Genomic DNA, 24,244 nt, shown 5'->3' with positions numbered 1-24,244 from the left:
TCCGCAGACACGGCGGTCTGCCTACGGATTTATACTTGTAGAAATCGGATTTCAATATCCGTGGTGAGAAGAACAAAGCTTATTGTGTAGCTTTGCACTTAACTGCAAGTAAACAGATTTATTTTATACCTGAATTCAATTCAAAATCTGATGAAGAAAATAATTTTCAATTCTGTTGAAAATCATAATTATTCTAAAATTAATTATTCATTTAGTTTAGTTACAAAATTGAAGTCCTTGAATTTTCAAAGATGGTTTTCATAAATAAAAGTATTTTTCTTTTGCTTATTTGTTTCTTAGATTGTTTTAGCGCAAAGTCATACATTGAGCTATCTGCACTTTCTCGAATTGCGAATTTTAACTTTGAAAGTTCACAAAATTAGTGCTGAACCACCAATGCACTTTTATACTCAAACAATGTAACGATTATTACCTATTCGTAGGAGAATGAAGCTATTAAAAATTAATCTAATAAAATTCGCCTTTGACAGGACGTAATACATTCCCAGGTTTTATCTCACAATTACATAATTAATCGATTGTGAATTACAATACCAAAAAAAAATTTGTACTTTTCAGAAATATTACGGAAACTAATAGATACACCGCCCTAGGGGACACTATGTGTCTTAATCATAATGTTCATACTTCATTGAACAAATTTTGAAAAAGTGGACATTTTCTAAAAAAAAAAAACGAATTTTTTTTCTGGGAAGTGCTGCACGGAAAGAGGGTTTAAAGGATACTCTTCAGTCATACGCAATACATTGCATCAGAAAGATTCAAATGTGCAGAACTCAAAACTTGCAAAATGTTACTCATGTATGTTGTATGTTTTTGTTTATTTTGTTTGTTTGTTTGTTTTTAATTTCACGCATAATTACTCGAGGGCTACCTGCAATAGCCGTCCCTAATTTAGCAGTGTAAGACTAGAGGGAAGGCAGATAGCCATCACTACCCACCGCCAACTCTTGGGCTACTCTTTTACCAACGAATAGTGGGATTGATCGTCATATTATAACGTCCCCACGGCTGAAAGGGTGAGCATATTTGGTACGACCGAGATGCGAACCCGCGCTGTAATGTTTTTATGTATTGAAATTATTATTAAATAATAATTTTTCTAAGAACTCCTATTTTTAGAATAGTATTCAAAAATTACGTTAATAAAGATATAATAAAATCCTCACGTACAGTTTCAGTAAAGCTCGTGTTCTTTTTGTGAGTAGAGCACGATTATTTAAAATAATAACTGTTGTGAATAGCACTGTTATTTTGCTAGTTGTCTGAATCTTGGACACACTAAATATAAGTTTTTACAGACTTTTGTTTTTGGTGTCATTCAATACATGGCATGGGAGTTTTGATTACATACATAGATACTGACATACATGTTACGTCCATTATACAGTAAAACTTGTCTAAGCTGGAAACTGTATGGGCGAAAAGCTGTACAAGCCAGAAATATCAACATTTTGCAGCATTATCTTACGATTTCTTTTATAAAAGGCCCTCTATATGGTGAAATCTGCGTAACGCGGACGGAAATTCATCTTTCACCTACCTCATCTATCAACAAGTAGAATTAGAACCTGAGTAAGGCGGAAAAAAATGTTTTTGATTAAATATTAGTTTCTTATTTAGTTAATAATTTCTTTAAATATTAATAATTTTTTCTTTAATTAATAATATCTTTAAATATTAATAACTTTTCATTAATTAATAATTTCTTTAAATATTAATAATTTTTCTTTAATTAATAATATCTTTAAATATTAATAACTTTTCATTAATTAATAATTTCTTTAAATATTAATAATTTTTTCTTTAATTAATAATTTATTTAAATGTTATTAAATTCTCGGACATTTTGTTACAGTAAGTATTGGTTAAATATATTCTGTTATTTTCCTGCCGTCATTATTTGTGCAGTTAAATTAGATTAATAATTTGTAGAAATATATTTGTTTTTAAGTGCAAAATTCTACTCTTTAAATATTTCTCACGACAAAATAAATTCCTATCCTTCTTAATTTTAAAATTTATGGAAAATTTATTCAATACCCTCATATTTTAAAAAAGCTACTCAATGCCCTCATTTTTTAAAAAAAGTTGTTTTTATGACGATTTTAGTGAAATCCAAACTCTGATTGAGAAGATTGATGCAGATGATTCTGTAAAGGGGAAAAGTTTTATGAACGTTGACATGAATGATTTAACAGAAACTGGTAAAATTGATTTAAAATCTATAATAGAATCACAAGATGATAACAGTGTGAGAGATTCAGAACATGAACAAAATGGAAAAAATAGTGAGGAAATAGAAATTCCTTCTTCATCGCAAGTGTTAAGTTATATTAACGCTATCAAATTGTATGCAAAAATAAAGGGGGGAAAATGAACTTCATGAAAAGGCCGTGGAATTGACGTTTTCTTTTAACCGCATAATAAAATTTTTTATTTTGCATCTCACATTTGATAACACATCAAATATTCGAGCCCATTAAAAAAACAAAACAGTTGAAACTGGACACTTTCTTTAAATAAATTTAATTAATGTTGTTGTTTTGAATTAAGCACAAAGCTATTCAATGGGCTATCTGTGCTCTGCCCACTACGGGTATCGAAACCCGGTTTTTGGTGTTGTAAGTCCGCACACATACCGCTGAGCCACTGAGGGGCAATTTAATTAATATTTTGTGTACTTATGTATATTTTGAATGTCTATTTTTGTTATTATTCTAATAAATATAGCGTAACCAGTATAATAACTTTATTCACAAACGTCTTATTTCCCTTGAGTCAAGCAAGTATAACGTTCCGCTCAAAAATTATATATAATTGAGGAAATGCATGTTCACTATGTCTAAGCCGAAAAACCTGTTCAAGCCGGAAATTTTACTCGGCTCCGTGTGATTCCGCCTTAGACAGGATAACCGTCTAACACTACTTTTCACAGTGTATCAGTGAAAATAAAATATTATGAATAGAAAAACATTTTAAAATTCCACTAAATATCACTTGGCGGGATTACTATAAATCTACGTACATACAACACCAATATTCGTTCCCAGATTTCCCGCGATAAACACAGTAGATAACCCAATGTCCTTTTCCTCAAAAATAATTTTGAGTGTTTGTGTATTCCACTAAAGAAAATGGTAAATGTGTGTTATGTGTAGTAAAATGAAACTTCATTGTTATTACTGTTTAAAGATTACAGATACTGCCTATTTAATTTCGCACACTAATTATGTTCTGCTTTAAAACATTGATAAATTTTACCATTTATAAGAATCGTAAACAAATTTTATGAACGTAGGTTTTAATTAAACTAAAGCTTTTTCATGCTTGAATTAGTGTGAGTAGGTAAGTGAAACTTCAAAGTTTTGGGTTGATTTATTGATTTCTTTCATGTTGTATGAATCAGATATTTTTTTTTATCATAGAGTAGTAGATATAAGAATGAAGGCCAAGACAACTTCCAGTATTATTCCATTGACATTTTTATTTGTGCTCTTCAATGTTGCAAGTAGGCGAAGCATTCTTTATCCAAAACTAAACTAGTGCACTTGCACTAAACGAGATAGACATTTCGAAGAAATCCCTAAATTTTACTGTGAAGAAAAATAAGTTGTAATTTTGATTTCAAAGATCTTAATGCAAATTATAGATATATACAGACTCAAAAGGACACCTTTGTTCTTAAAGTGTGTGACGATTATTATTTACTTGTAGCAGAGAGAAAATATCAAATATTTAACGAGATTTGCTTGATTTTATAAAGCAACTATTCAAAACTATCTTCACTCTTCATTGCGAGATTCGAGCCCTGAATTCTAGCGTTTACATTCTTAAATTTAACACTAAAGCGTCGTCGGCCAGAATTGGAAAAAAAAAGAAAAAAACTCTTAACAAATTCCAATAAAATAAATTTAGATATAAAAACAAGGAGAAGAAAGACAAAACTTTTGTGAAATCTGTTAGGGTAGATTTAGGCATTGTGTTAAACATGTGAACTATAGTTTGTGGATTTATATTGACACTATTTTTAAATTTAACACACAATAGACTGTCTTAATAATAATAAATAACATAATTCTATAACAGTTTGTTTGTTTCTAGTTAAGCACAAAGCTACAGAATGGACTGCCTGTGACCCGGCATGACCAGTAGTTTAAGGCGCTCGACTGTTAATGTGAGGGTCGCGAGTTCGAATCTCCCTCACACCAAATATGCTCGCATTTTCAGCCTTGAGGGCGTTGTAATGTTACAGTCAATCCAACTATTCGTTGGTAAAAGAGTACCCCAATAGTTAGCTTTGAGTGATGATAACTAGCTGCCTTTCCTATAATATTATACTACGAAATTAGAGAAGGCTAACACAGATAGCTCTCGTATAGTTATGCGCGAAATCCTAAAACAAAGAAACTTGGACTACCTGTATCGTGCCAACCATCAGTATCAAACTCGATTTTTAATGTTATAAGTCCTCAGACTTACCGTTGTACCTCTAGAGGGCAGTCTCATAAAAACAAAACTAGTTTTAATGAAATGTTCATTGCATTATTTACTCATGCATTAAAGATGCTTCAAAAGACACTACTTTAGAGTTGATTCATCTGTTTTATCATAAAACGACACAAATCTGTATTGTTTTCACACGAGGATCGAGCCTTATGTATAAGTATTATATTAGAAAGGATTATCTAAGTGTATTATTATTAATATTTGTATCTCAAAACGGCTGGTATTGGTATTAAAACTTTATCAAAATATAAAAGAGAACAACGTTTCGACCTTCTTCGGTCAGCTTCAGGTTAACAAAAAGAGTTTGCAACTGACCGTTGCCAGGCACATTTTTTAGGTACAAGATTGTAGGAGGTGTTGCAATTAGATGTTAGGTTATTAATTAGTGTAGGTATAAAAGTGTTCTTTTATATTGGTTTAATTTTGGTTTTAGTTGTTGTATAAGTAGGGCTTCTTTGATTTTGAGTTTATTTGTATCTGTTTCCCTACTTAGTATCTGAATGTTTTCTATTGTTATGCTGTGTTTATTTGTTTTGCAGTGTTCAAAAATATCTGAAAATGTTTTTTTGTGTAAACTGAATCTGGATTTCATTTTTCTGCTTGTTTTTTCAATATAGAAGTCGTGGCAGTTATTACATTTTATTTTATAAATAATGTCGGTGCTGTGTTTGTAAGTGTAGTTTTTACATAATATGGATTTTAGTTTTGTACCAGGTTTTTGAATAAATTTGGTGTTTACTGGAATGTTTTTTTTTTCCAAATGTTGGTTATTTTTCGCTGATATCGGAGCGTATGGTATACAACAGTAAAAGGTTTTGTGGTTTGTTGTATCTTGGGATTTGTTGTTTGTTGTATCTTGGGATTTGTTGTTTGTTTATTGTTGGTCTAGGTGTGTGCGTATAATTTTTCCCAGGGTTTTTTGAGGAAATTTGTTGATGTTGATGAAGTGTTGTTTTATTTTGTTAATTTCATCGTTAATTTTATTGGGTGAGCATAATACTGTGGCTGTGTTTATTTGGTTTCTTAATATGTTGAGTTTTTTGTTTTGTTTTATGTACTGAGTCCCATTAATAAAAGTTTTAATACCCATACCAGCCGTCTCGAGAAACATTTTTACTTGAAGTGGGTTTCTCGTCATCACGAATATCAATGTTTGCTAAATTTTGATATTGCTGAAGCACCAATTTATATTATTGAAATTCAGCTGTTTTCAAAAGAACCTGATCACACATGATAATTGTTTTTCCTCTTTTCAGAAAAATCGGAAATATATGTAAAACACACTCTTAGGCTTCAATTATTACAAGAATGAACCTACTTTTCAACAGGCGCCAGCTCCTAGAAATTCCTGGAAGGATTAACGCTTCTAAGTATTTTAACCACAAAACAAGCAGGATGTTTCGCAGTGGGAGATTTTACAGGTCAAACAAATGTGGGGGGGGGCAGCAAGAGTTATTTGACTGACATTAAGTTTCAGAAAGAATTGAGTCATCGGTGAGAGGAGAAACAAAACATTTATTTGTTGAAAAACCTATAGGTATAAGGATAGATATGTAAAGCAAAATCAATCTAGGAGATAGATCAGAAACACGATAAAAATGTAACAAGTCCTGCCCTTCGTATTTTTCTAATACCTTATTAGATTTTGTTGAAAAAAATTAGCTTAAACGTCAATTTTTTATGTTCTATGTCATACAAAGTGACAAAAAGAAGGTAACAGAATATCTTGTTCCCACAACAGTGTTGGAAATATTTGGAAATCGTAAGAACAAAATGGTAACACTCGGACACATGTTATTACCGTTAGTAACTATGTAAAATATTAGTAAATCAAGCCAGTGGATTGGTATATTTTCTTATCTGCATTACAAAGTTGAATGAAACCTGTAAGCTAATTTTTGAATTTAAATTATCTAAACGGTGATTGGTAGATAGACTTGGGACACTGTGGAGTTAAAAACCAATTTCATACTCCAGCTTACCATTGTAATCTTCACAGTAATTTTTATAAGTCTTCTAGACATCAATAGGAGTAACATGATGACCTCAGCATTTAGGTGACATTTACTGCAAATTAACCTCTTCCAATATCATACCTTTTGCAATCTATATGCTTATGGTTTAAATTTTTTCTTTATTTTTGTAAAAAATTGATCTAAGCTTATTAGTTTTTTGTTACAATATATAGTGTTAATCTTTTTTTTCGAAGAATAAACATGGCACTGGTTTTTGCCAGTATTGTAAACTGTTTCATTTCCAGTCTACAGAAGATTTGTTTTTATTTGAATTTCGCGCAAAGCTACTCGAGGGCTATCTGCACTAGCCTTCCCTAATTTAGCAGTGTGAGACTAGAGGGAAGGCAGCTAGTCATCACCACCCATCGCCAACACTTGCGTTACTCTTTTTACCAAAGAATAGTAGGATTGACCGTTACATCATAATGTCCCCACGATTGAAAGAGCGAGCATATTTGGTGTGACGGGGATTCGAACCCACGACCCTCGGATTACGAGTCGATTGCTTTAACCATCTGGCGATGCCGGGCCGTTTACGAAAGAAGTGGGTAGAGAAATAGCTGAAAAATCTTTTACACATTATCAGTCAAAGTTTTTACAAAACTTTTAACTGTCTTCATTTTTAAAGTAATAGGATAAGTGAATGTACAATATAACTAAACTTTTTTTTCCCTCTAATAACCGCCCTCCAGTAGCAGACTTACAACGCTGGAAATCGTGTTTCGATACCCGTGGTGGACAGAGCACAGATAGTTCATTGTGCAGTTTGTGCTTAATTACAAACAAATAAAACCAGATATTTGTCTCCAGGAGTGGTTCGATATCCCGAAGTAGCTTTTCTCTGAGAAAACATACACTTCTAACAATTTTAACCAAACAACATAACCTTACCTGAAAAGGAAATATTTGTGGTAACATTTTCTTGAAGATAATTTTAACAGCTCGCGATTCTGATGGTCGAATCTATATAACAAAAATCACTGATTATGTGCAATATACGATGGACCTTGTTAAATCTTTTCTACTATATGCCAAGTTCATAAGCTTCCTATCAGTAAGCTCTATTTAAGTAGATACTGTCCTTATTACATAAAAGTTGCTTCAAAAACAGTTTTATGTGATAGTAGTAAGTATTTAAATTATAGTAAAAGAATTAACATTTTGACAGAAAAAGTCGAAATTATTGGAGAGATAGGACATTAAAATGGAAATCGAATCATACCTAAGCAAAGCTATACAATTATCGTAACTCACTTTGCTCATAATTTAGCATATATGTAAAAGGATTTGAAACTTTAAGAAATACGTAATAGTATTCTACTTTCCAGGCGGCTCCACATGATCTCAGATATTTTTCTAGTTCTTTAAAATGCAAATATTCAGTAAAAGGTTGAATTATGTACAAATTCCTATACCACAGCGTTCTGAAGTCAGGTGACAAATGAAGTTCATGTCACTTGAGAATCGTCTTCCTCAACAACAATTTGCAACTTGTAAAAGCACTCAAAGCCAGAGAAAACATTTTTCAATGAAACTGTTTTCGAGGCCAAGACCTTTCTCCATTAATCGTGTGAGAGTTCTCGAACTTATTCAGCTCCGTTCATTTCTACCCCTCCTGAGGATTGAATACCCTGTTCCCTAGCCCCTGGATAGAAAAGACAAATATTTCAAAATACCTGGTAGACCAACATAAAATGTGTCACTATTTCTACATATAAAATGTTAAGCTACATAGCTCAAGGCCATGTCATATAGACAATTAATACCGTAGAACTGTTGTTTGTAATTAAGCATGAAACTATACAAAAGGCCATCTGTGCTCTGCTGAGCACGGGTATCGAAACCCGGTTTTTAACGTTGTAAGTTCGCAGACATACCGCTGCGCCACTGGGGGTATATCATAGAATCAAATGTTTATTTGTCCTTGTTTATTTTTTTGGTGCGTTTAACTTGTTACCAAATATTTAGTGCATTTATACTCACTAGGAATATATATATATATATATATAACAGCATAGGGTAGTGATGAAAAGTGACTTTAAAATAACCTTAACTATTCCAGACAAGCAAAAAATTACGAACAAATACTTTCAAGTTAAGCACATTTTAAATTATTAAGCAGTTTATAAAATATTCTTTGAAATAGTAAACAATTGTGTAACAAAGTTTTCTAATGTACAGTCGTGTGGAAAGTTAGGACACCCTATGAAAGCCTATGTATATATGTAACAATTTTGAATATATAGATATTTAATCTCAATTTCAACAATACTGAGAGATTATAGAAATATAACTAAACAATTAAAACTGAAGAAAAGGGTGTCCTAACTTTTTCACATGACTGTGTGTTGAAGTAAAGATGTTTCTACTTTTCATTTCTATTTATTATCACTACTTGCTTCTTATAAGATGGTATAATGTGCAAGATTTTAAATAAGTATCTAGAAAGGAAAAGTTGATGTCGCTGTAACTAAATTAATACGCCCTTGTTTCAGGATGTAAATACCCCAGGTCTTAGATGTCTAAAAACTGAAATACACATTATATTTGAATTTAAAATTATATAATTGTATTTTAAGATTAGATGGTTGTAGAATTATACTTTATATACACATACAGAGTAATGAGCTATGAAACAGGATTTTTAAAATATTGTAATTATATTGTTTTATTTATGTTGCTAGAGTTACTCATGCATGACTATGAACATGCAACGGAAGTATCATAGTTCTATAACGATAATATGTGTATTAATAAGCCCAACTGATTTAAAAACAGAGAACTATAATGAGATATAATAAGTTAGGGTATGATTTTCCTTGTTAATAAGATTTATCGACCGAAAACCAAATTGGATGTATTTAGTTCCAAAGTAAATGATCATTGTTTGTAAGCAGCAACTAAATACATTGCTTCTTAGCATATAAAAACGTCTTGTAAGAAATGGCTTCAGATGGGCTACAGCCTGAATCAATTCTTATAATTTTACAAATAACCCCTGATAACTTTATTCTATAATTAAATTCAAATTTAAATTAATATTTTTACTATGATTGGGAAATAAGTCTTCTCTAAACTACATTAAGCCGTGATTAATAGTTCTCAAAGTTTTCTGGCAAAAATATTTGATAATTAAATTTTTGTGTATATTCTGGCCAACAGAGAGCTGTTATATTAACCTGTATTTATTACAGTCAGTTGGGTTGGATGGTATATAAAGACAATTAGAAGGATTTTGTTTAAATATGGGGAATAAACAGGCAGTATTTTATATTTTTTCCTCAGTTGACTGAAACTACAATCCACAATATAATTTTTAATCTGTGTTGATATGCTTACAAAAATACAAAAAATAATGTTGTTTAAACTCTATTGCCCTTCTGTAGTGTCTCAGTAACATTTTCCTTTTCTTTAATTTTACATTTAGAATATGATCTAATGATTAGTGCCATTAACTTTTTTTTTTTAATCTGGCACTTAGAATATGGCCTAATGGTTAGCGTGCTCAACTCACAATTTGAAAGTCACAATTTATTGAATTTCCGTCACTGAACAAACTCGACCTTTAGGGTTGCTGTAAGGGCTAGCTGACAAAGTGTAAAACTTCTTGGCTAGTACGGAATACCCTCAAGGATTAAGGTCAAATAAAGAAGAAGAGGTTCAGAATCTAAAAGGAGAAATATTAAATTAGTTTCTGTTTGTATATATGTGTGCGTATATACATACTCGTGTGCATGTAATATGATACGTGTCTAAGGTTTTTCAACTAAAAATAACATATATTTTTACTTCAGATAGTGGTTAAGATGTCCACTAAAATCTAAATATCAGTCTTATTAAATACTTTTAGCAAGTTGTAGCTATGAAACCCTTCAATTATAAAGGATACAAGTTATTTCAAAGTTAAACGTCATGACTGTTGAATTTCATAGGTCGAAATGATAGATTTGACACGTGATAGAAAATGGTAGAATGTAACATTCAAGTATTTCATACAGTATTACAATTAGATAAAAAAACTGATTTATTTATGATCTGTTCTGTGACACATTACTCTTATAATATGTTACACTGAGTTTTAAATAGTTATTTCCTGTTCGTTCCACAAAAAATTACAAAACCATAAAGTATTTGTTTAAATTAGTTTAATACATAACATGAACATAATGAGCGAGCGATATAAGAAAATGAAAATGAAGCTCTTTACTGTTTGTTTAATACGTAATCAATTTATAGAAATAACTGCAATTTGATAATATTTCTTTATTATTTGATATATTTCTATTCATACAAATCTATCAAATAAAGTCAATACCTTCAAACATAACATAATAATTAACTAATATGCAAATTCCTATGTTATTTTCTATTGAGCATGTTTCACTCTGAGAACACTCCAACATTTACTAAATATAAACACCTTCTTCAAGAAATGTTAAACAACATGAAGATAAATGATGTGAGAATGATATAAACAATTGAAATAGTTTGAATATAGTCTAATATAAAGTGAAGAGCATATTTTTAATACTGAGTTTATTTATGACGTATCTTACGTATCTAATACGCTTTCGGTTTAATTTCGTTTAACCAATATTGATTAATAAACAATTTGTACTTTGAATTTGTTATTTTACTTTTGAACATGTCTTTAACAAATTAATAATATTTTACATTTTTTAAAAATATTCTCATTTATTCGGAAATTTTTGCAATCCCAAGTAAAAATAATTGACGATTATTTTAAAGGAGCCTAAGAGACAATTGAAATGGCCACCTAACTCATAAAAATGAGCAAATGAGTAAAAGAGTTTTCGGATCCCTCTGCCCACACCGATACACATATGTTACTTCGTTGTATAGATTAAAATATCGTGTCTATACTAGCAGCTTAGGTCCAAGGTTTGAGGCAGTGATATACCACTGAATATGGGTAACAGCAATCTGGCTATTAAACTAAGAGCAGCTACGTAAGCAGCAATGCTACTGACTAGTTTCTTTCGCTTTAGTCAGCATTTGGAGTTAAAATATGTTTATCTTCAAAATGTCTTAAACATTTTAGAGCACTGATATATAGAAACCTATTTAAATTACAACTGAAATTCATATGAATTATAGAGTCTAACATTGTGTGTAATATACGAGTATCGTAATTCATTTTGGCGTTTAAATCGAATTTAGTTGTGTTATGCCTACATGGAAATAACAACATAAAGACAAAATACAGAGTCAAATTTTCTTTTAATTTGTTTTGAGTGAAGTAATGTCTTTGTTAAAAACTAACAAACGTGTTCCAGATTTTTACATGATAACATGAGATTGTTTTTAAGAGCAAAACTACACAGTAGGTTCAATAAGTTTTGTTCCACGCAAATTTTAGATTTGGAAGTCCGTAAAATCACTGCTTATCACCAGTAAATGATGAAAAGAGACACATACACATATATATTGTGGTTTAAAATAATTTATGACTTTAACATCCCTTACGACAACAAAACAATTATGAATGCATGCAAATTACCTCCCCCGTTATTATTGCTAACGTCACAGATCAATAACCTTATTGGTTGATTTCTGGTTAGATAAGCTCCAAGTAGCCATCTGCGGATAGTGACACATAAGGATCTCTCTAAATTAGACAGTGTGTCTTATCTAGTGTTGTATCTGGACTAGAAAGTATCCTTTGTGATACTTGAATTATGTCCATGCTGTCCTGAAGGCAAAAACAAGAAAAGAACAAGAGTAAATGTCAGTAACAGAAGAGAAACAAAGATTTCCGGTCAATACATCTGCCACATGCTTGTTTATTACTGAACTGATAAGATAACAGTATAAAACTACTCATGGTCATATGAATAGTTGTACCGAAAAACAAAAAGTGTTTCGCGGAATAAGTAACATCCATTCATACCACCAGATGCCGCTTAGCGATTGTTAGAATTTATTTATTTACTTTTGACAGCAGAGTGATTTTTATAATTACGTAAAGTTATCCATGGAAAACATCACTTCTTAAAGTCAATTAAGTTTTATAGTTGTTGTTTTTATAAGACAAAAACAAAGGCTATAGAAATGTTTAAATATAAATATTAAAAGTAAATAGATTTAAACTCGTAAAAATATTTTCATTTTTTTTAATATTTTGTGCAAACATTTTAATAAATATTATTATTTATCAATTTATGTCATTGTTGATTAACCTTGAAAAGTTTTTCTTATTTTATTTAAACGTTGCTATAAAAGGCTATCGTCTACACATGAACAACCTTAGGTAACCATCTGATGTAACAACGTAATATTTAATCATTAACAGAACATGTATTTCTTAGAAAGTTCAGCTCTAATACCTGGTTTATTGTTCTTTGTATGCAAATTACAGAGAGTACTGTTTGTTTCATCATACGCTATCCAGTCACCAAAAATTGACTCGACAATGTTAATCCCCAGTTCTGATTTAACGTGATCAATCACTGACGTAAAAGAGCTGCTACAGAGCCGTGACGCGCTTGTGGCTTATTGAAATAAACCTTGTCTCGAGCATGGGACGGATTGCTTTAGCTGGAGAAACTCTTACAATATGAGAAGAGTTTTCCCCATCCTTCTCCGCGTTGCTTCGGCCCAGTCAGCAAATATCAGATTGTCTATAACGACTTCGTAAAGGTTTTAATCACTTTGAAATGAAGACTGGTTTGACAGAGTATTACTGGCTATATTAAAAGACCTTAAACTGAATATTGTGGTAGAGCAAGTGAGGGTGATGTAGGAGTGACTAAAATACTAGCGGGGTCAGCATCACGAGCTGCACGTGGACTGCACGTAACCTAACGGAGTAAAGTAGTTGATGCCAAGAAAAATAGTGTATATAAATACTAATTCAGAAAGTGGTTTGACACACGTAGGGCTTAAGCATGATAAATAGCTGCCATCAAGCGAAACCTAAGCTTTAGTCTTTGTCACGGATTCCCCTTCGTCACCATGAATATATGCTTGGTAATTATACATTTGTAATCAAATTTTAAGAAGAGTAAATTTATAACTCACATTAAAAAGTATAAATTTTCATGCCCTTGATGTCACAAGTGGAGTTGTAACTGATAAGTTAAACTTCTTCAACATTATTTTTTATGGGCCGTAAACAAAAGCAATAAAAAAATAAATAAGATACCATGTGTATATACTCAAGAGCAATGGATAAATTAAATTTAGCATTTTTTTATATGAAGTTGTACAGTTCTGAAACCTTTATGATTAAATTTTACTTTTGTGTGGTGATGATAGGTATTCACCCAGTTTTCAAGTGATGTCTAAAAGATGGTTTGAAAACATACAGGTAAAATAGTGAATTATTAACGTGAAAGTTTGTAATCGTTGAGTGTTGTAATGTGAACTGTATTCTAAGAGTTGGGTATAGACCGTATATTTGACTTACCTGAATGTCTAAATATTCACAGATAAAAAGATATTTTAAATAAACATATTTCAAGGTAACGATGAAATTTGATCAATACACCTCATCGTAAAGTAACAGTATTAAAATTATGGAACAGCTTGTCCTAGGTACGGATTATAAATTGATTATTTTGCTTGTAGTAACATCGAAATGTTTGATTTCTCAAATTACTTTGTTACATTTTTCCAATTTTTAAAAGGCTGATGGGTATATATGTGTCAATCATATGAAGGTAGTTTTGATTCTTCATTGTAATGTAAGCGTTACTAATTTAATTCGCAGAGTGGTCATAGTTTTGTCCTAAGCACGCCTTGTAATTCTTTAGAATCTATCTGTGGGACAGTTTGGAGGAGGTACTACAAAAGGTTAATTGAAAGCAATTATGTCATCACCAGCTGTCCGAGATTTTCAAAACACAACGGAGACAACCTGTGTCAGACAGTTATCTGTTACTGAGCACATCTTACATGTCTCCTTCCAGTATCACAGTAGTGGCATGTCTACGGAATTATACCACTAGTAACTGGGTTACGATACTCGTGGGGGACGGAATACTGATAGCCCTTCAATTATTCAGGCTAAGGATAGATAGTATTTTATTGTTTCAATATGTTACAGTATGGACATTGTATACATGTATGTTTTTTCTGCAAAAAAAGGAATCTATTTTTATGATGGACATCCAATCACAACGTTTCGTTTCTAGTAAAACCTATTAATTCTATTTAACAAAGGTCTTATATAGCATTTTTTATCAGCGTGATGAGAGTCAACGCTGTTCGCGTTTGACATTTTTAGAAAACTGGCCTATATAAAGATAAGAGAGGGTAATTTAGATAAAATTTAGGTGTATTTTAAACATTTAGTCCAAGTTAAATATTTTGAAATTTTACACAAAATATCAAAACGGTAGATATCTTTAAAATCAGGGGTTCGATTCCCCTTGGTTGATTCAGCAGATTGCCCAAGTGACTTTGCTATAAATACACACACACACAGATGTCACTAAAACCACATTTGTTTGTCCATTATAGGTGCCACCACTCTCACCCTCATCCCGGCATGGCCAAGCTTATTAAGGCGTGCGACTCGTAATCTGAAGGTCGCGGGTTCGCATCCCGGTCGCGCCAAACATGCTCGCCCTTTCAGCCGTGGGGGCGTTATAATGTGACGGTCAATTCCACTATTTGTTGGTAAAAGAGTAGCTCAAGAGTTGGCGGTGGGTGGTGATGACTAGCTGCCTTCCCTCTAGTCTTACACTGCTAAATTAGGGACGGCTAACACAGATAGCCCTCGAGTAGCTTTGTGCGAAATTCAAAAACAAACAAACAAACAATCCCCCACCCTTAGTGGCACAGTCTGCGGACTTACAACACTAGAAACCAGGCTTCGATACCCGTGGTGGGAAAGACAGCCATAGCCCTTTGTGTAGGTTTATGCTTAACCAAACCCAAACAAAGCATTTTAAGCAGGATTGAGTTTGTTATAGTATTTGATAAATATCAAACGATGTTAGCAAAAAATTTGGTATTCATGTTTATATTTTTATACTACTTGTTGCTACCCAATTATTTTATATCCCAAATGTGAAGCTATTTTGAAAGAATAACTTATTCGTTTTATTATTTAAATGAAGCCTGACTTAGCAGATTATTTTAATATGGATGTTTGAAGACATTTAATGCAAGTTACTTCCATCGCTCAAAATGTTGTCTCAAATACAAAAGTCTTATTTTGTGGACAAAAGTACGAAGAAGTAAAAATATACATTATTCATTTAGTATCGGTTAAAGTCAAATTCATTTAGCAAAAGCAAAATATTTCTTATATTTTAGTTAGTACTATTGATTTTGCTAAAATTGTATACGTTACATAATTAACAATCTCAACTTTTCTTTTTCTAGTGTTTATTCTTGAAGTTGAGTAGCAAACGAAGTTTTATTTTACTTGTGATTAAAAGACTTTAAAATGCCGATGTGTACGTATGTGCCAATCACATTAGTGGTTTTCATACTTCATTGTTATGTAAACATTATTAGTCTATTTCCATTTTTGATTATTTTTATTCTGTTTAGGCCTTCACTATCCACTGTTGCTTGTGTGCTGCAAAACCTCTCTTCACACACGGGAATGGCTTAATCAGACGCTTATAGTTGAAAGCAGTAACAAACAGCTTAATTTCATTAGGAACCAGCGTCGTTAGATTAAGCGCCACCTGGAGAGAAAGCTCGCACCTTGGCCTTTCTGCTGATCTATCACGTTCGGACATGTCGTCACGACACAGCACGTGGTCTCATGTTAGAAAAGCGCAAACGGTGACATTCGCTCCAAGAACTCCATATACTGCATTAACAATTCCCGCCCGCCTACTACAAAGATACTTTTTCGTCCGTAGAGTTTGAAGTTGGAGTTACATTATATTCTTGCTGTGACACAGCGGAATTCAGCTTTTCCTAGTCCTTCTAAAGTTTTCTAATATAGTGCCCCTATTGTTAAAGCTGGCAACCTCACTAGAAGGACTTCATTGAAACACACGAGAGTAATGCAAACATACCAGAGAATCAGGCGTAATAGCTTTAAACTTATACATACAAACGCACACATTAGTAATAATCTTCAGGAATTTATTGTACAGGGCGAATGTATTAGCATTGTCATTTCTGTACTGTTTCTACACTGTAACGCTCAAACTAAATAAAATTATATTTTCACAGTCAATGTACCATCTCATTAAGAAGTATTCGATATTTGGGCACAGTCGAATATTGTAAGAAAAGAAATTACTTTGGTCTGTTTATAAAATGAATCCAGAAAAAAAATCTCACTACTATTACACAAAAATTAAGATATATGGCACTGTTTCTTCATAGACACAAATAAAGCATTGTTGTGTGTTAATAATTGCATGTAATAATATTTTCTATAAAAAATAACAACTAGAAAATTCGGAATCTGTGATTAATTTTAATGATTATACAACACAGTCTCTATTTAAACATTTAAATTCTAATAGTAATATTTTTCCCATTTGGTGTATGCTATGTCAGGTACCATTATTACCTAGCACAGCATGTACAACATAGATGCAAATAGTTACTTTTGTAAAATGTAAAAGTTGTACTTTAATAAATTAAGAACAATTTTACTCAGGTTATATCGTTGGCTTTTATCTCTTATTTGAGCTAGAGTGATAACAAGAATTAAATCGTCCTATGATAATCAATGTATGATAAACTACTATAGTAGTAATTTAGAAATTATAGTGCTTTTGTATTTTCCGTTATGCTTTAATAATAATAATAATAATAAATTTATTAAGCAATAAATTAGACACAAAAAATCAAATATCAATATAAAACCATCAACAAAGAGTTAACTCGTCCTGTGATGGTTAAACACATAATAAAGTAAAATCAAAACTTACAAAATCAATATAAAGTTCCCAGAATATTATCATCAGTATTTAAGATCCATTGTTTTAAGTATTTCTTTTGATTAACACGATTAATAGAAGATCTTATACTATAAGGAATAAAATTATGAATACGAGGTGCCAAATAAAGATATTGATGAAGTGTAACTGTTTTACGTGGTGTGGGTACATTAATTGGAAAAAAAGATTGAAGTCGTGTAAAATATGAAGTGACTTTAAAAGGCCTATTAAAAGAAACATGCAATGTAGATAAAGCTAAAAAATATAAATAAAGTTTATCATATGAAAGAGGGGAGTTAAATTTACTGAAATCGGTATCAAGCCTATGAGTAAAAATAAGAGAGAAAACACTTTTTTGCAACTTGTGAATAGGAATTAAAAAAGTCTTATATGTGCCACCCCAAATTGAAATACAATATTGTAAGAAAGATTGAAAGAGAGCATAATATACACTTAACAAAATATGATAAGGAGCACAATGACTAAGTTCAAAATTAGCATAGAACTATATTTTAATTTATTAACTAAAGAATTAATATGAAATTGCCAATTTAATTTTCGATCTAAAATAATTCCTAAATATTTAACAGAGGAAACTTGAGTCAATTTGGGACACTTACAATTAGGGTAAGTATAACAATCACTAGAATGATAAAAAATAGAAGGAAAAGCTGGAATGACACCATAAAGGTTAAACTGAAGAAGAAAAGATTTAGATATATTTAAGGATAAGTCATTACAGAAAAGCCAATTTTAATTTTATTAAGATCACTAGAAATAATGGCTTCATTAATTAGATTTGGCTTACTATAAACAACAGCAATATCATCGGCATAGGCTTGGATATCTCCAAAAACTGTTGGTAAAGAATATCATTTATATAAATGAGAAATAATAAAGGGCCCAGAACAGAACCTTGTGGTACTCCAACATTAATTGTAAGCCAATCACTATAATTATTATGGATACAAACCGATTGCTTTCTATTGTGAAAGTAAGAAAAAACCAATCAAAAACAATGCCTCTAAAACCATAATAAGATAATTTATTTAACAATATTTTATGATTAACAGAATCAAAAGCTTTGGCTAAGTCAAGAAAAACAGCAATTGGATGAAGATCAGAATCCAAAGCTTCTGTAATACTTCCCACAAGTTTAGCAACAGCAACCTCCGTTCCAAGCCCAGGCCGAAAGCCAAATTGAGAAGGAGACAAAACTGAATGTCTATCAAGAAATGATAAAATTCTAATCTTCATAGATTTTTCAAATAGTTTAGAGAAATGTATTAATAAGGAAATAGGTCTATAGTTCGTAAAATCAGAAATATTACCAGATTTATAAATAGGAATGACCAATGATAACTTTAAAGCATTAGGAAACTTCCCTTGAGTAAAAGATAAATTAATTAAAAAGTCAAAATTGGTGCAAAAGATTAGCATTAGCTTTCAAAATCTTAACCGAAACACCATCTACACCATTAGAAGCTGAATTTGATAAGGAGAAAATATTATTCATAGTTTCAGATACAGTAACAGGATATAGATAACAAGAAGAAGAAGGAGCAGGAGGCATGCCCTGAGAACAAAATTTAGGATTGGAGCAAGTAGATTTAGCAACATTAACAAAAAAATAATTCAAATCAGATAAATCAGTAGTACCAAAATTACAAAATTTCTTTTTTTTTTTTAACATCAATAATAGAGTTAACAATATTCCAATTCTGTTTAATAGTTTTAGCATTCTTAAACAGGTTATGATAATAAGTCCATTTAGTCTTACGGGTCAAGCTAACAACATAATTCCTTAAACACTTAAATCTAATCTTTAGATAAATATCATCAGGAAATTGATGTACTTTCTTTTAACTTATCTCTTTAATCATTAACAAAACCAATTCACTGGTAATCCATGGCTTAATTTTTCTAAACTTTCGTGACACAGAAACAGTAGTAGTACAACTTTGAATACAATCAGTTAACACTTCAGCAAAATTATCATAAGCAACATTAACATCAGAACAATTCATAACACAGGACCAATCTGAAAAATTCAAACAAGAACTCAATTCATTAAACTTAATCTTTTGAACATTTGAGACATGTTCTAGATCCGATAAAATGTCTATACATAAAACAATTGGAAAATGATCGGTCAAAAACTCTCAACAATATAAGAATAACAATTTTAACAGTATTTCCACTAATTAAAAATGACCAATACAAGAATTAGTAACATTGGTTATCCGTGTAGGAGAAGAAATAATAATACTGAAGATTGTTCTCAGACAAAAACTTAAAATATGCATTCTTATAACAAACATCATCAAATGCCAAAACATCTATATTAAAATCACCAACAAGTATATTAATATCATATTTGTATAAATTCAATTCTAATGAAAGCTCATCAATAAATTTCAATACAGGCAATCTAGGAGATCGATAAACAACAAAGAGATTAAATTTCTTATTTTGAATCATACAAAATAAAATTAAAGCATCAGACTTAATGTACTGTACTTCTTTTATCATAGTCAGTATCTCAAATTTAACAAAACTGCCACTCCACTAGCCTTATTTAGACTAGAAGATGAAGAATAAAAGGAGTAACCTGGAATCGAAAAGGAAACAAATCCATCCTCAACAAACCAAGTTTCAGAAAAAGCTATTATATGAAATTTAACAACGCTTGATTGTAAAAAAACAAGAAATTGGTCAAAATTTTGAGTAAGACTTCGAATATTAACATGTATTAAATTTAAATGACCAACAGAAAAACATTTGGTAAATCAGAAAGAGAAGACAAAGTTGGTGTAACACCAACAATATCATCAAAATCATCAGCCATTGCAGTATTTATAAATTATTAAGATCAATCAAGCAACGTAAAACAATGGGCTGAGTAGTTTCTGATTTCCTAATAAGAATATTACCATTCGATACCCAAAGAAATTTATAGCCAAGATCTTTCTGTTTTCGTTTTGCTTGCATGAAAATATCATGATAATATGGGGAGAGATGTTCGTTAACATAAACTGGATAAGATTCATTACAGACCTTAATATCATTAGTATTAAGAGAGCGAAATTTAGTTTTCTTAAGTTTAAGCAGATCAAATTTAATTTGCTTACGACAAAACTTAACAACAATCTGTCTCGGACTCTTATTTTCAGTTGTTTTCTTTCCTATACGATGAACAGTGTCAATATCTGTAGGAGCACAGTCAACCCCAAAAGTAGTTGTAATCTTCTCAACAACTTCTTGCAAATTCTCATTAGGCTTCTCTGGAATACCTCCAATCAAAACATTATAGTTATAAGAATATTGTTCCGCTTCACACATCTTCCTCCGAAAACTTGCCATCTCCTTCCACAATTCTTCATTTTCATGCTTTAATGTTTTATTTTCCTGTTTACACTCCTTAACTTCAGCTCTCAAAGTTGTGATATCCTCACTCATAGTTTCTACCTTCTCTGAATAATATTGAAAGGAAGTCACTAATTCTTCGACCTTTACTTTAATTAAGTGAAAGTCATCAAGTCTTGACAAAATTTCAGTAACTTTTGTCTTAAGCCACTTCATATCTGCCTCCCCCATATTTAAATCAAGCTCACTATTCTCAACAAGATTCACTGTCTCCCCCTCTAACGAAATGGACACAGTCCTTCTTAATGGAGTTTCACTATTTAGGCTTAACTTTCTTTTTCTCATACAAAAATCACATTCATAACTTTTCCCAATTTCATTTAAATATTCCAAATCCTGTTCAGTTAAGTTCTTACATCTTAAATGATACCATTTTTGACACTCACCAGAGCAATGAAGGGCTTTATCACCAACTTTAATATAAACTTTACATTGAGCACAAAATCTACGTGGCATACTAGTCAGCCATTTGTAACCTGACAAAAAACTTTATTGAAACTTTTAATAAATATATTAAAATTAGTTGTGAACTTAAAAGAATAATAAGATGAAGATGACAAAACGACTTTCATGAAAACCCTATCTGTAACAGTAAGATAAAGATGACACAACGAATTTCATGAAAATCCAATCTGTGACAGTAAGATAAAGATGACACAACGAATTTCATGAAAATTCAATCTGTGACAGTAAGATAAAGATGACACAACGAATTTCATGAAAATCCAATCTGTGACAGTAAGATAAATATGATTCACAACGACTTTTACGAAAACCTTTTCTGGGACAGTAAAATAAAAATGACTCACAACGACTTTCATGAAAATCCTATTGTGACAGTAAGATGAAGATGACTTACTATGATTTTAACGAAAGAGATGTTTCACTGCCTCTAAGAAAAGGTTTTCACAAAGTTATTTCCCTGCGATTTTAAAATAAGGCCATTATAAAGACTTATCAAATGACAACAATATTTTATTATGTGGTTAGAGAGATAACATGTAAGGGTAATCAGTTATTTTCTTACTTAAAGACTATCAGTTAAATATATGTATATTATATAATGCATTGTAATTACATATCACTTTTAGATATTAAGTTTATTCTGGTTTGTCGTTTTTTTACATGTGTAAAATATATGTGCTTTATAAATAACCTAGTGACTTAGTACCACAACCTCAACTCATCCAAACATTGTAGAGCTTGAGCATTGCTACTTTACTTTTATCAAACACAATTAGAATTTTTAAAATAAATTACATATTATGTGCGCGTGGAATAAATGGTTAAGTTAGAGACATCCCAGAATTCAGGTGTAGCAGTTCCTAATTTTGAACTTTTGACCACTAAAACCTAAACGTATACAGAGTTGACTGTCACTTTTATAAAGCGTCTATACCTATAGTATGAAATATCTTTTTAGCAACATCGTGTCTCGAATCCCAGACATTTCAAGTCACACTTCACAAGGGAACAACTAAATCAAGTGAGCCATCTTTATTAATACAAATATAAAACCAAGAACTGTTTATTGTTCAGCTTTACTCTCTTGATAAAATTATAGTTTACAAACAATTAAAACTATTATATAAGTATTTTGAGACAATAAACAAGTTCAATCAATCAGAACCTAAATTTTGTAATTCTACAGATGGATGTTAAAACGATTTTTTATATGCAAATCAACAAATCACGTAACAACCGAAGCCCATATATAATAGCAGTGGAACTGTATGTATCACTCTCACATTTTGACATTGCTTGCTTTCGTTACGTAAGTACAGTTGTTGTATTTTGTAAAAGTACGTAGTCCTTTCTAACGAAAAACATTTACACACTCAAATTATAAAGATTTGTTCAGATGAGGGATTATAAAATTCCCTTATTGGAAAATAACTGAATATGGATCATTCTTGGACATCAGGAACATCCGAAAAGAGACCTGACACAAGTCGTATCCTTGCGTAATAAGCAAAATTTGGTGTCTTTTAACATAAGAAAATCTTCGAACATTAAACCCAGTGGTAAAAGACGTTCTCATAATCGAGGCACAGTAAACAACATATTCAAGAAGAAACTGTCTAGAAAAAAGACAAAAGTACAAATCACGTGTACACAAACTACCACCAAGACATATCAGTTCAATGGTCGCCAACTTGAAGCAGATGAAAAATAAAACTGGCGTTCATATCATTCGATAAGAAGGCGTACCTCTCAAGTAACGTGGCGCAACTCCTAGGGATTTCTTTGTTTGTTTTTTAATTTCGCGCAAAGCTTCATGAGGGCTATCTGCGCTAGCCGTCCCTAATTTAGCAGCGTAAGACAAGTCAGGGTTTCTTTGTGACGGAACTATTGAAACGGGCGCTAGAAAGACGTCTTAGTTGTACAATAAATGGACTATGCAAAGCCATTGGGGAAGCATGTACACTTTAGACATGACAGCCTTACACATGGCTCAAAACGGGGATCGTATTTTTACTGCATGACGGTCATCAGATAGAGCAAGTCCGGATGTTGCGACATGAATTATAACACAAATAAAACTCCAAAATAATTTTAGATATAAGGTATTCAACCTCTATATTTTTCTAAGTTTATACTTTCTTTCAATGACAAAAATCATATACAGCTTAAATATACGTCGCTATTTTCATGTAATGTTACATTGATTAAAAGGCTTTAATGAAACGGATTATTCAATCCTAACAAAAGGCTTGGTTCTCTAGTTATTCGTCCCCTGGTGGGACAGCGTTAAGTTTAAGGAGTTACAGCACTAAAATTTGGGATTGATTTCCCCACGATATACACAGCAGATAACCCAAAGTGGATGTGTTCTAAAACAGACTGTAGCTGTTATTTAAAGTTAGTTGAACACTTAATAAAACTGGGATAAAGTTAATATTATAGATGTGTGTATTTTATTTCTAAAACTGCTCATTAAAATGAAAGAAATTAGAATTTGTTTTAATCGGTCGAAAAAAAGTAGGAACAATGTAGTTTGTTTGTTTTTGATAACCTTATATTATGGCACTTTGTTATTATTGAACCTGTAAAAACGTTTAATATCTAGGTAAATATGTTTCTCATGCATGTCTATTGAGCGATATTGTATTAAAAACTTTAACATCTGCTATTGATAATTTATACTCAACAGAGCAGCTGGAGATTGATTTTTAATTTAGATTCTACTGTATATTCTTCACGCGAAGTCGTGACCTGTCAACATTTGCGTGTGATTGGGCAGGCTTACTGTTTCCTAGATCAAGAGTGACGCCATTCTAAATCTCTTTCACGAGCACTTGAACTACCCTTAGCACCACTTAGTCATATGTCTAGGGCACGTGTTCACGTATGCAGATGCTGTAAAGAGAGAAAAAACGAGTAGCGCTT

The 24,244-nt window shown here is 31.5% G+C and overlaps 1 protein-coding gene across 1 annotated transcript; it reads right to left on the bottom strand.

Annotated features, from left to right (window-relative positions):
* Positions 1–3,499: 3,499 nt before the first annotated feature.
* On the bottom strand, positions 3,500–21,324 carry LOC143225474 (uncharacterized). Its single transcript, XM_076454944.1, has 3 exons — positions 20,560–21,324; positions 10,060–10,212; positions 3,500–8,190 (listed from the first exon to the last, which is right to left on the bottom strand). Exons 1-2 carry the CDS (start codon positions 21,308–21,310, stop codon positions 10,157–10,159), a joined length of 807 nt encoding a protein of 268 aa, XP_076311059.1. The 5' UTR covers positions 21,311–21,324; the 3' UTR covers positions 3,500–8,190; positions 10,060–10,156.
* Between the last annotated feature and the right edge of the window lie 2,920 nt (positions 21,325–24,244).

The sequence above is a fragment of the Tachypleus tridentatus genome, chromosome 9, assembly GCF_004210375.1.
Source record: "Tachypleus tridentatus isolate NWPU-2018 chromosome 9, ASM421037v1, whole genome shotgun sequence".
In the NCBI taxonomy this organism is placed as follows: Eukaryota; Metazoa; Arthropoda; class Merostomata; order Xiphosura; family Limulidae; genus Tachypleus; species Tachypleus tridentatus.
This window is presented reverse-complemented; position numbering and strand designations above follow the sequence as displayed.

Coding starts and splice junctions, on each gene's coding strand:
- LOC143225474 (XM_076454944.1), bottom strand. CDS start 21,310: ATGCCACGTAGATTTTGTGCTCAATGTAAAGTTTATATTAAAGTTGGT. Junction 10,213..20,559: donor GATTGTTGTTAAGTTTTGTC/GTAAGCAAATTA, acceptor TTCTCCTTTTAG/ATTCTGAACCTCTTCTTCTT.